This window comes from Heterodontus francisci, unplaced genomic scaffold (genome assembly GCF_036365525.1).
Source record: "Heterodontus francisci isolate sHetFra1 unplaced genomic scaffold, sHetFra1.hap1 HAP1_SCAFFOLD_615, whole genome shotgun sequence".
Taxonomy (NCBI): Eukaryota; Metazoa; Chordata; class Chondrichthyes; order Heterodontiformes; family Heterodontidae; genus Heterodontus; species Heterodontus francisci.
In genome coordinates, this window is record NW_027140176.1 from 122,215 (window position 1) to 134,830 (window position 12,616).

A 12,616-nucleotide genomic window follows, 5' to 3' on the forward strand; every position below is an offset into this window, starting at 1 on the left:
GCATTTCTGGTATTATCCTTATACATGTTCTCTGCACCCTCTCCAGTGTCTTCAATATATTTTTCTGATATGATGATCAGATCAGAACGGCACACAGTAATCTAACCAAGTATGGTCTAAGCAAAGTTCAATAAAGGTTTAACATAACTACCACACCTTTCAATTCTATCCCTCAAGAAATTAACCCGAGTACATGTTTTTTTATGGCCTTGCTAAAAGGTGGCACAATTTTTAGTGTTTGGTCCGTTTGTACTCAGATCCCTTTGTTCCTCTACTCCACTGAGACTAGTAACTTCCAAGTGATAAGTGACCTCCTCTATTCTTCCTACCAAAATGTACTATCTCACATGTATTTGTATTTTACTTTGTGTGTCAATTATTTGCCCATTCTACAAGTTTAATGTCCTCCTTCAGTTTATTGCATACTTCCTCAGTATTGACTACAACCCCCAATTTGGTGTTACCCACAAATTTAGAAATTGTGTTTTTGATTCCAAAATCCAGATTGTTAATGTAAATTGTGAAAAATGTGATACCTGCCCTGATCCTTGTGGAATGTCACATCACACCTTCTGCTACTCTGAATAACTACCCTTTATGCTCTCTGTTTAGGATAGAAATACAATACTGTACTAATGTGCCTCCTGGCTCGCTATAGTCATGTGACCTCTACCATGAGGCACTCTGACTGGGGGCAGCCATCATAGTTAGTTTCATTGAAGACAGAATCCACATCCGACCGGTGTCCTGTGGTGTCAGAGGTGGAGCTGAGACTGAGTGGTGAAGAAACACAGCTACGGAACAAAGACCACAGGAATGGTCACAACTGCTAAAAGTTGCTAACAGCCATAGGAAGCCACAGAAAAAGAACAGAGAAACAGCTGAAAGCACAGGGTAAGACAATGGCTGCAAAGTTTCCTCTGCCTGCGCTGGTGGAAATGAAAGGTGACATGAAGAAAAACTGGCAGTTTTTCCACTTGCAATAGCAAAATTACAAAATTGCGGATTTAGTTCACAAACCAGGGCGGTTGCGGGTAGCTACGCTTCTATCACTGTTGGGGAGAGACTGTTACAAAGTGTATTCTACCCTAAATCTCTCTGTAGATCAAAAAAAAGACTGCAGAAATTTTGAATGCCTTGAAGGCATGCGTTGAACCCCAAGTTAACGTAATCTATGTGTTCAATATTAGGACCCAAGGTGCAAGAGAGTTCATTGATCAATATGTGACTGTATTAACACAGCTCACAGAATCCTGTGAATTTGCACAACTAAAAGATGTTGTAATTAAAGACATGATTGTATGAAGCATAAGAGATCCTGCAGTGAGAACATGTCTACTGAGAGAAGATAAACTTACTCTCATGAAAGCAATTGACATATGCAGAAGTGATGAGGTTTAAATCAGCAGCTGGAGCATATTCATAGCAGAACAGACCAGGCCTTGCATTATGCTGAAAGCCATTCCAGACGGAAAGGGCAGAAAGATCACGGACAAAGGGCAGGATGCAAATATTGTGGAGGACATCACACAAAGGAAAAAAGGCATGTCCAGCATGGGGAGACCAGTGTTCTCACTGCATGAAGCTGAATCATTCTGCACACAAGTTTTTGGCTAGAAGGAAGCAAACAAACAGGTACAAATGGCCACTGGAGAGATGTCTGCTGAAGATTCTGACAAATCACTATACACCATACAACAGGTTGGTTCAGTCAGGTCAATAGGTGATAAATGGTTTGTGACTGTTGGAAATGATGACTGCAGAGGGAGAATATCAAGTCAACATAAGGTGCCAGATAGACATTGGTGTGTCATGCAACATCATGACCTTCACAGACCTGTGCAAAGTGACTCAACATGGCAATTCAAAAATGAAGCCCTTGAAAATAAGGTTGAAGCTATATGATGGCACCATACTAGTGCCAAGAGGACAAGTTACTCCGAAAGCCCATGCAATGGCAAGAACTAACATCTGGCATTCCAGATCATAGACGGCAAGCAAAAGCCATTCATCTCAGTAAAAGTAAGTCTAAACCCACAACACGCAAAAAGAGATTTGCAATGTGTCGCAGCACACTAAACCATTGACCGTGGAACAGATCCTAGAGGAGTACAACAATGTGTTTACGAGTTTATGATGTCTTCCTGGAGAACATCATTTCAAGGTAGATGAGAGGGTGAGACCAATTCAGCAACTGCCAAGGTAAGATCCAGCTGCTCTCAAGGCCAGCCTGAAAGACAAGATAGAAGAGCTGGAAAAGAAGGGAGTGATCAAGAAAGTGACAACCCTTACAGAATGGATTAGCAGCATGGTCAGCAGTGAAACAACCTGGAAAGCTGAGAGTATGCATCGACCCAAAGGATCTAAATAGAGCTCTGAAGAGATATCACTACCCCATGCCAACGATCGAAGGAATTTTGCCACAACTTGCAAAGGCAAAAGTCTTCACTACCCTAGATGTGAAGGATAGTTACTGGCAAGTGAAGCTGGATGAAAGCAGCAGCTTTCTATTACATTCCAGATGCTGTTTGGGAATTATAGATGGTTGCACCTGCCCTTTGGCATTTCCAAAGCTCCAGAGGAGTATCAACGCAGACAGCATGAGATAGTCAGTGATCTTCCCGGAGTGGAAGCCTTTGTGGATGATCTGCTAGTTCATGGATATGGAGACTGAATGGAAGAAGCCATTGCTGACCATGATCAAGATCTAGTGCAACTGCTGGACAGAGCTTGCCAGATGAACTCGAAGTTGAACAAGAAAAAATGCAATTAAAGATGTCCGAAGCCAATTACATAAGTCATGTACTGAGAGCGAGAGGTCTGTGCCCAGATCCCGAAAAGGTGAGAGCAGTAGCAGTGATGCGGCAACAAACAGATGTAAAAGCAATGCAATGATTTGCTCAATTCATCACCTATTTAGCAAAATTCTTGCTTTTTATTTATTAGATTAGATTAGATTAGATTAGAGATACAGCACTGAAACAGGCCCTTCGGCCCACCGAGTCTGTGCCGAACATCAACCACCCATTTATACTAATCCTACACTAATCCCATATTCCTACCAAACATCCCCACCTGTCCCTATATTTCCCTACCACCTACCTATACTAGTGACAATTTATAATGGCCAATTTACCTATCAACCTGCAAGTCTTTTGGCTTGTGGGAGGAAACCGGAGCACCCGGAGAAAACCCACGCAGACACAGGGAGAACTTGCAAACTCCACACAGGCAGTACCCGGAATCGAACCCGGGTCCCTGGAGCTGTGAGGCTGCGGTGCTAACCACTGCGCCACTGTGCCGCCCTATTGTTGGAGTATGAACCATTACGCCAACTCACTGCCAAGGACGTGCAGTGGTATTGGGGACAGAACAAGAAGCAGCCTTCACTAAAATCAAGCAACTAGTGATGGCAATGCCAGTGCTGAAATACTGTGATGTAAATGTTGAAATCAGCCTGCAGTGTGACACCAGCGAGATAGGACTTGGAGCAACCCTAATGCAGCAAGAACAACCGGTTACATTTGCATCCAGGGCATTAATGCAAACGGAACACTACACTCAGATCGAGAAAGAGTGTCTGGCCATTGTCTTTGCTTGTGAACATTTTCATCAATACCTACTTGGAAGAGACAAAGTGAAGTTGAGTCCAACCACAAGACACTTCAAAGCATTTTCCTCAAGCCGTGACTATCTGCTCCAAAGCAGCTGCAAAGAATGTTACTCCAGCTACAGAGATATCATCTGGATGTGGCATACAAGCAGGGGAAACAGATGTACATCATTGACATGCTGTGGAAGGCAGCAGTCCTTATGAAGAAACAGGATGCTACGACAGAATGTGAAATTTTCCAGATACAATATGAAGCTGCAGCTCGACGTGCTCTGGAAGTCATCAACCCAGCAGAGACATTGAATCTGACAGACAAGTGCCTTGCTCAAATTAAGCAAACTACCCAACAAGATCCAACTCTACAAGTGTTGCAAGAAGTAGTGATGAAAGGATGGCCTGACAACATCAAGGACTCTTCTGTAGCCACAAGAGTGTATTGGGCTTACAGAGATGAATTGACAGCCCAAGATGGCATCTTGTACAAAGGAAATAGAGTCATTATCACTAAGGAGTTGAGAGGAGAGATGCTAAAATGCATCCATGCAAGCCACCAAGGAATTGAGTCGGGTTTGAGGAAGGCAATAGAAGTGCTCTACTGGCCAAACATGATCAATGGAATCAAGGACCACATCAGCCAGTGCAGTGCGTGCAACGAATACCAAGCTAAGCAAGCTAAAGAGCCGCTGATGACACATGACATCCCAGACAGACCATGGATGAAGCTGGGAGTAAACCTCTTCACTCTTACAGGAACTGATTATCTTGTCATCGTAGACTACTATTCTGACTACTGGGAAGTAGACCAGATGACATCAATGTCTACCAGTGAGATTGTAGAATGTCTGAAAACACACTTCAGTCATTACGGCATTCCAGACATTGTGATGAGCGACAATGTCCCTCAGTTCACGAGTGAAGAATTCAGCCGCTTCATAAAGGATTTGGAAATTCAACATCATACATCATCGCTATTCTATCCCCAATCCAATGGAAAGGCTGAGGGTGGCAGTGAAAATTGCCAAAGGAATCATAAAGAAATTGAGCAAATTTGGCACACGTAATATCTCCAAATTTGCAGATGACACAAAACTGGGTGGAAGGGTGTGTTGTGAGGAGAATGCAGAGAGGCTTCATGGTGATTTGGACAAGTTGAGTGAGTGGGCCAATGCATGGCAGATGCAGTATAATGTGGATAAATGTGAGGTTATCTACCTTGGTAGCAAAAACAGGAAGGCAGATTATTATCTGAACGGCTATAAACTGAGAGAGGGGAATATGCAGCGAGACCTGGGTGTTCTCGTACACAGTCGCTGAAGGTAAGCATGCAGGTCCAACAGGCAGTAAAAAAGGCAAATGGTATGTTGGCCTTCATAGTGAGAGGATTCGAGTACAGGAACAGGGATATCTTGCTGCAATTATACAGGGCCTTGGAGAGGCCACACATGGAATATTGTGTGCAGTTTTGGTCTCCTTATCTGAGGAATGATGTTCTTGTTATAGAGGGAGTGCAGCTAAGGTTTACCAGACTGATTCCTGGGATGGTGGGACTGACATATGAGGAGAGATTGAGTTGGTTAGGATTATATTCGCTGGAGTTCAGAAGAGTGAGGGGGGATCTCATAGAAAACTATAAAATTCTAACAGGACTTGACAGGGTAGATGCAGGAAGGATGTTCCGATGGTGGGGGAGTCCAGAACCAGGGGTCATCATCAAAGGATACGGGGTAAACCTTTCAGGACTGAGATGAGGAGAAATTTCTTCAACCACAGAGTGGTGAGCCTGTGGAATTCACTACCACAGAAAGCAGTTGAGGCCAAAACATTATATGTTTTCAAGAAGGAGTTAGATATAGCTCTTGGGTCTAAAGGGGTCAAAGGGTATGGTGAGAAAGCGGGAAAAGGTTACTGAGTTGGATGATCAGCCATGATCATAATGAATGGCAGAGCAGGCTCGAAGGGCCGAATGGCCCACTCCTGCTCCTATTTTCTATGTTTCTATTGAGAGGCTGTTCCTTCACTGCAGGCGGCCAATCAGGCAGATGTGAACTCACCAACTGCACAGACCACAACAAACATCAGCCCCAGAGGTCTAACAATGGAAATGGAACAACAGTTACCATGGCAGCAAGTGACAAGAGAACAACATTTGGCGGAGAAGGAAAATCAACCAGATGAACAACCAACGACAACGCGCACGCGCACCATTAAGAGACCAGCATGATTTAAAGACTGTGTGTGCAATGCATGTGCAAAGACTGAAAAGAATGACAAACTATTAATGCATGAGAACAGTTGTGTGCAGAGTGGGTAACTTGGGCAACTCACAGTGTAAATGACGATGCATGCAATTTTTTTTGGTTTTTTGTATGAAAAGGAGGGTGTTTGGGATAGAAATGCAATACTGTCCTAATGTGCCTCCTAGCTTGCCGTAGTCATGTGACTTCAACCATGGGGTACTCTGACTAGGGGCAGCCATCACAATCAGTTTCATGAAAGACAGAGTCCATACCAGCTGTCCTGTGAGCTCGTAACACACTCTGCTTTCTACATTGAAGCCAGCTAGAAATCCATTATGCTACTTGTCCTCTGACTCCACATTTCTGGAAAATTAATTGGTCTATTTTGGGGCACCTTAGCAGAGGTCGTTTAAAAATCCACATAAACTACATATACTGCATTATGATTGCGATTTCTGTTATCTGCTCAATTTTGAAATACTTGCTGACTATTCATTATTAATTTTTTTTCTATATGTTCTTCCATTCAGTCCTTTACTAGGGATTCCATGACATTTCCTACAATGTTAATTTCTGTAAGAACTATGTGATCCTCTCCATCAGATTCTCTATTAATTTCTGTGCTTGTGTGTGATAGTATGTGTGTGTGAGAGAGCAGTGTTTGTGCGTGTGTCAGATCGCTCCATGCATGTTTGTGTGTGCATGCATATTGGAATCATGTGCACATGTGTGTGTGAGCATATCAGAGGTATGTGTATGAGTGTGTGTGCTTGTGTTTGTGTGCCTGTGTGAAATGGACAGATTGTGACAGAGTGAGAAGTGTGTGCGTCTATGTTGAGAGAGCGTGGGAGTGAGTGAGTGAGTGAGTTTGTGCATGGGTTTCGGATAGCTGTGTGTGTGTGAAAGTGAGGGGAGTTGGATGGTAAAGTGTGTGTGGAAGGGAGGGCAGTTGGAAGGTTACAGAGTGTGTGTGAAAATGGGGGAGTTGGATGGGGTACAGTGTGTGTGTGGAAGGGTGGGGCATTGGATAGAGTACAGTGTGTGTGAAAGGGCGGGGTGTTGGATGGTGTACACCAACAAATTGCTGCAATATGGCCACCAAAGGTCGGGCCGACTGTCCCTGTATACTCAAACTGTCTGTTTGGGCAAAAGGATACATTCCAATCCAGGAAATGTCAATTATACCCATCCTGAACTGTCAAGAGACATTCATGAATACAATGGTTTCTTCTGAAACAAATAAGGTGTGAACTAGCCACATCCTGGTCCATTGTTGGTCAGCACCATGATGGGGTACTGCGTCTCTGAACAAAGGTGAGAGATTTTTAGCTTAAAAAGTAGCTCACTGAATAGAGAGTGGGAGAGATCACGGCAGCATCCCAAAATCCTGTCCAGCTGAGAGCTGTGAGAGTTTCAGTAAAAACCAAAGAAGGAGCCCTGCTGCAAATTACACCCTTCAACTTGCTGCAACACAGAATTGAATCTGACCACTGCCTCCAAACTGAAATCTCTACCACCAGAAAATCTACAAACAACCCAGGCCTGCATCTTTAAAAGAACTGTCCTCAAGAAGATTTAAAAAGTTTTCTGTGAACCCGCACACCTTCCTCACTTCAAACCACTTTTCCACTCCAGCTATTCTTGAGTGTTGGTGTCTGTATGAGTGAATGTGTGCATGGGTGTGGTTGCGACCATTTTCGGGAATGAATATTGTTCAATAAATAGTTAATATTCTGCTTTAAGCTGACAAGTAAAGTTGTTGCTGTCTGTTTATTGACAAATAAAACAGCAGTCATTGAAACCCAAGTAACAAAACCACTTGCTGTGGTCAGTTGGGAGGTGAACAGTGGGAACAATCTTCACCCCTTAACACCTAGCCATAACAATATGTGAACTGTTAAATGTATATGGTCAATCGTTATTCCGTCTTAATTGGGAATATTCCCCAATGACTGACCCAATTGAACAGACCAGCAAATTTTACCTCCTTTTGGGACATTTCTTTTCCTTTCCTCCAGAGCTTGATACTGTTTCCATTCCTCTGGTAACAGCTCCTCATTCCTGGTAACTTTTGCTATAATCTCAGCCTGTTGTTTGACTACATTCAGTGACTGAATTCGCTCCTGGAACCCAGGCTTAGCTTCCTCTTTCTCAGACTGAATCAGCAGGTCGATGTAATCTGGGGTTGATAACGGGTTTGGTCTGAGAGCGATTTCTTCAAGTCTTAAAATGCTCTGAGATGATTTTTCAATCAGCTCCAACACGACATCCTGAACATCAGCCAATTCCTGCTGAAGCTGTTCCATGATTTTCTGCTGTGTCATCTTTTCACCAGATGTCTTCTCATACTTTTCTTTCAGCTGACTGTGTGTCCTCTTCTCCATTCTGGTTTTATACTCAAATCTGTACTTCTGGTTGAGATGAACAGACCAGATACATTTATTAGGACAGACTGTGCAGTTCCCATTGCCGTCCATTGCTGCACATTCCATTTTCTTAGCATCATTAGGAATCTTACAGGGATAGTGACAGGTGAAGTGACATTTCTCACAGTTGGTTATGTAATAACCAGTTCCGCTGATATCTTTCATTTCTGCAAATGTGACTTCAACTGCATATTCAAAATCTTGATTTGCATCCAGATCGACCTGGTGTTGGTTCAAAGCCTGTTGTGTTTTCCTGATCTCCTCCAGTTTTGTCAGACCCGCTTTGATCTGAGGCTGCAATCCCTCTACCACAGCCTCCAGCTGCTGACGCTCCCTAAGCACCTCCTTTGTCAAGCGTAAACTCTTTGTTTCCATTTTGCTCAGAGCTGCAAAAAATTTCTTCATACTGTTTGATCCCATCTTCCAGAACATTGCATCAAAGTTCTCACTGTCCTTCTCCTCTTCCTCCTCATTGTTATCATCAGGATTCCTCTTGTCAGCAGCTGAACTTCGAGCAAATATGGCTGAATTGTTGAACTTGAAGTGAAGTGGAAAACCTTTTTTATCTTTGGGACACGGTACCTCAGCAACATTGATGGCCTCCAGAACAGGGGGAACCTGCCCATCAGCGAATGTCACCAGTATTCGGATGTTCTCTGCAATATCTTTACCAAAAATGGAAAGAATCGAATCAAAGACATATTTCTGTGAATGAGTCAGACGAGCCACAGAGGCCTTAGTGACAAAACACACGGCATCGATTTGATCAATACCATCTGGGGAAGTAAATAAATCTCGGATCTGATCAGTGATAAGTTTATCTCGGGTTATCCCCCTGGTATCTCCGAATCCCGGCGTGTCTATGATAGTGAGAGAGTAATCAATCTGGAATCCTTCTCGATGGTGGAGTTTGTAGGCAGTGATTGAGGATGTCTGACTTTCAGTCTGGGATCTTCCTGTCCCTTCATCTATTAATTCGTATCTGAAGTTATCCTTCCATTCCACACCCAGGATGTAGTTGATCATTCCATTAATGAGGGTTGTTTTTCCCGCTCCTGTTGCTCCAAGAATGAGAATTGCCCTGACACTGTGTTTTGTGGTGGACTTTCCGAAGGAGCACTTTGCACAGTGTCCGTCCTTGTCAAGTATCTTCTTTTCTAAAGGAAGCATGTAAATGGAAGAGTTCCTTCTGGCTGTTACTATACTTTCTCTGCGAAGTTTCCTGGTTAGGCTCTTGGGTTCATTTTCTGTTTCTATTAAAACCTCATCACTTGCTGCACTAGACCCTCCTGCTCCACAATCAGCAGACACTCGCACTCTGTAGGATGTCTTGGGTTTCAATCCCTCTAAAGTATAACGACATCCGCTGACTGTTGTCTTTATTTCCTCCCAATGTCCATTCTCCGTAGTGGAGGTAACTGCCTTTTCTTCTCTATATTCTATCCTGTACTGAACTATATTGACACCAGCTCCAATCTCAGTCGGCCTGTCCCAGGTGAGTATTGCAGAACACCAGTCTACCTGGAGTGTTGAAGGTTTAGCAGGTGGACTTGTTGGAAGTGTGGTGACACAGTAACTCTCACAGGCCATGCTGACCCCTGCCTTGATCTCTGCTCTGTATTGGAATTGATATTCCTGGTGTGTCTGTAACCCAGGTATTGTGAAGGAGTCGGATTGATGGGATGTATCCACAGTTGTCCATTCCTCCTGTTGGGTAGCTCGGTACTCCACCTTGTACCCAACAATCTCACTAGCACCGTATCTCGGTGGCTGTAATTGGAGTGTCACACTGTCATGTGTTGTTCCACTAACCACAGGTCTCTCCGGCTGTGATGGGGGTTTGAAGCACTGGGTCACCACAAACCCTCTCTCATACAGGTAAATCGATGCTCCTACATTACTGTCATCCTGCACAGAAGCAACAATGAACTTTGTTTTCCCTCGTGCTCTGTTGGCTGTGGCAAAATCCAGAAATAAGCGAGAGCACTCCCTCATCTTCTGGGATACAGACACTGAGTTAAACCACTGCTGGTTGTGATATTCTGCACTAACCCGGTTAGCAGGATTTGGTATCTGCATTTTCTCAGCTGTGTGAGATTGTAGGTAGCTGGCTGCTTCTGACAGATATAAGTCTTCTTGATGTAGTGATGTAAATGTGAAGCAGACCACATAATCTGTCTCTGGATCCAACACTTCTCTATCCAACTCACTCCTTGATTTCACAGAATGAATATCTTTCAATCTCATGAGGTAAGATCTCACCACATTCATTTCCCGCTCCTTGTCATCCAGCCATTTGATCAGTGACTGGCGTTTGAATGGTGACTGTTCCTTGTTCTTCAGAATATCCACCAGTGATCCTTCCTCTTTCCCACCTCCACGGATAGATGGTAACACACTGGCTAAAGTCTTCTGGAAAACCAGTTTATACTCCAGACACATCTCTCGGAATTTCACTATCCTGTCCCCGATCTCTGGAAATTGAATAGTGATACTGTCTCTCATCAGATCATTACATCTCATCACTGTCTCATTGAGCTGCTCCAGTACAGACTGGGAGCGATTGACCAGTCCGATGCTTATGTCTCGTACCAGCTGAGCAGCTTTGGAGTCCAGTTTGTTGAGTGGGTAAAGCCAGACTCTCATGGGCACTGCATGCTCTCCATTCACACCGAGCAAATTTGGGAGGTTTCTGTAGATTTTGATGGCATCTTGGAATGTGGTGGGATTGTTTTCCAGTGAGAAATCCCCATAAAAGGTGCAGGTGAATTTCTGGGCATTTGTATTTTGTTCTTTTGTCATTTTTAGGGAGACCTCACCCTCAATTGCAATCTTAGGAATATTTTTAATCATCACCTCCAGCTTACCCTGAATATCCCGTAGACTGTCTGCTGAGGAGACCTCTTGATCAAACACAAAGAAAGCCTGAGCCCCGTACAGCACTGCTGTAACCACATGAGTTGCTGTCCCCTGATCAAACACATAAGGGTAGGTTACATTCTGCTGACCTAAGTGACTCATTGTCAGCTGTTCAAACCTGGTTGTTGTTCGGTACTGAAGGGTCACTCGGGCCTGTTGCTTCGATTTCTTTGTGTCGTTGAGATATTTCGCTGATCCTTTCACCTCGACTGAGCCACACAAGAAACTTGCTTTCAATGATGCATCCACATTCAGAGCAGAGGCTTTCTTCTCAATGGAGTCGGATGCAATAATGTGAAACTCTGTGTTAGGCTGAGATCGTACATCAAGGTCTTTTCGCAAGGTTTTTAAATCCCACAATGTGACTCCTGCAGAAGAAATAGATCAATAAAAAGATTAATTTTGAGAGTAACTGTTAATTAGAAATGAAAAAAGCAGTGGGAGGAAATTACGGCCAGAAAGACCTGCTACTGCACAAGAGAAAGGGAAAAAAAATACTCTTCCAGAAATTAATAGAAAATCTGATGGAGAGGATCATACAGAACTTACAGAAGTTAATAGAGATTCTGATGGAGAGGATCACACAGATACTACATAAATTAATAGAGAATCTGACGGAGAGGATCACATGGATCTTACAGAAAATAATAGAGAATCTGATGATGAGGATCGCACAGATCTTACAGAAATTAATGGTAAATCTGATGTAAGGGATCACACGGATCCTACAGAAATTAATAGAGAATTTGATGGAGACAATGAAACGGATCGTACAAAAATCAATAGAGAATCTGATGGAGCGGATCACACAGATCTTACAGAAATTAAGAGAGAATCTGATGGAGAGGATCACACAGATCTTAAAGAAATTAATAGAGAATCACATGGAGAGGATCACACAGATCTTACAGAAATTAAGAGAGAATCTGATGGAGAGGATCACACAGATCTTAAAGAAATTAATAGAGAATCTCATGGAGAGGATCACACAGATCTTACAGAAATTCATAGAGAATCTGATGGAGAGAATCACACAGATCTTACAGAAATTAATAGAGAATCTGATGGAGAGGATCACACAGATCTTACAGAAATTCATAGAGAATCTGATGGAGAGAATCACACAGATCTTACAGAAATTAATAGAGAATCTGATGGAGAGGATCACACGGATCTTACAGAAATTGAGAGAATCTGACAGAGAGGATCACATGGATCTTACAGAAATTAATAGAGAATCTGATGGAGAGGATCACACAGATCTTAAAGAAATTAATAGAGAATCTCATGGAGAGGATCACACAGATCTTACAGAAATTCATAGAGAATCTGATGGAGAGAATCACACAGATCTTACAGAAATTAAGAGAGAATCTGATGGAGAGGATCACACAGATCTTAAAGAAATTAATAGAGAATCT

At 43.1% G+C, this 12,616-nt stretch overlaps 1 protein-coding gene across 2 annotated transcripts in view; it reads right to left on the reverse strand.

Annotated features, from left to right (window-relative positions):
• LOC137359013 (interferon-induced very large GTPase 1-like) overlaps nt 1-12,616 on the reverse strand; it is a 371,428-nt gene that overhangs the window by 64,302 nt on the left and 294,510 nt on the right. For both annotated transcript variants that reach the window (XM_068025150.1, XM_068025149.1), the window contains exon 4: nt 7,835-11,563. In XM_068025150.1, coding sequence (XP_067881251.1) covers nt 7,835-11,563 — 3,729 coding nt within the window. The remainder of the gene's footprint in view (nt 1-7,834; nt 11,564-12,616) is intronic.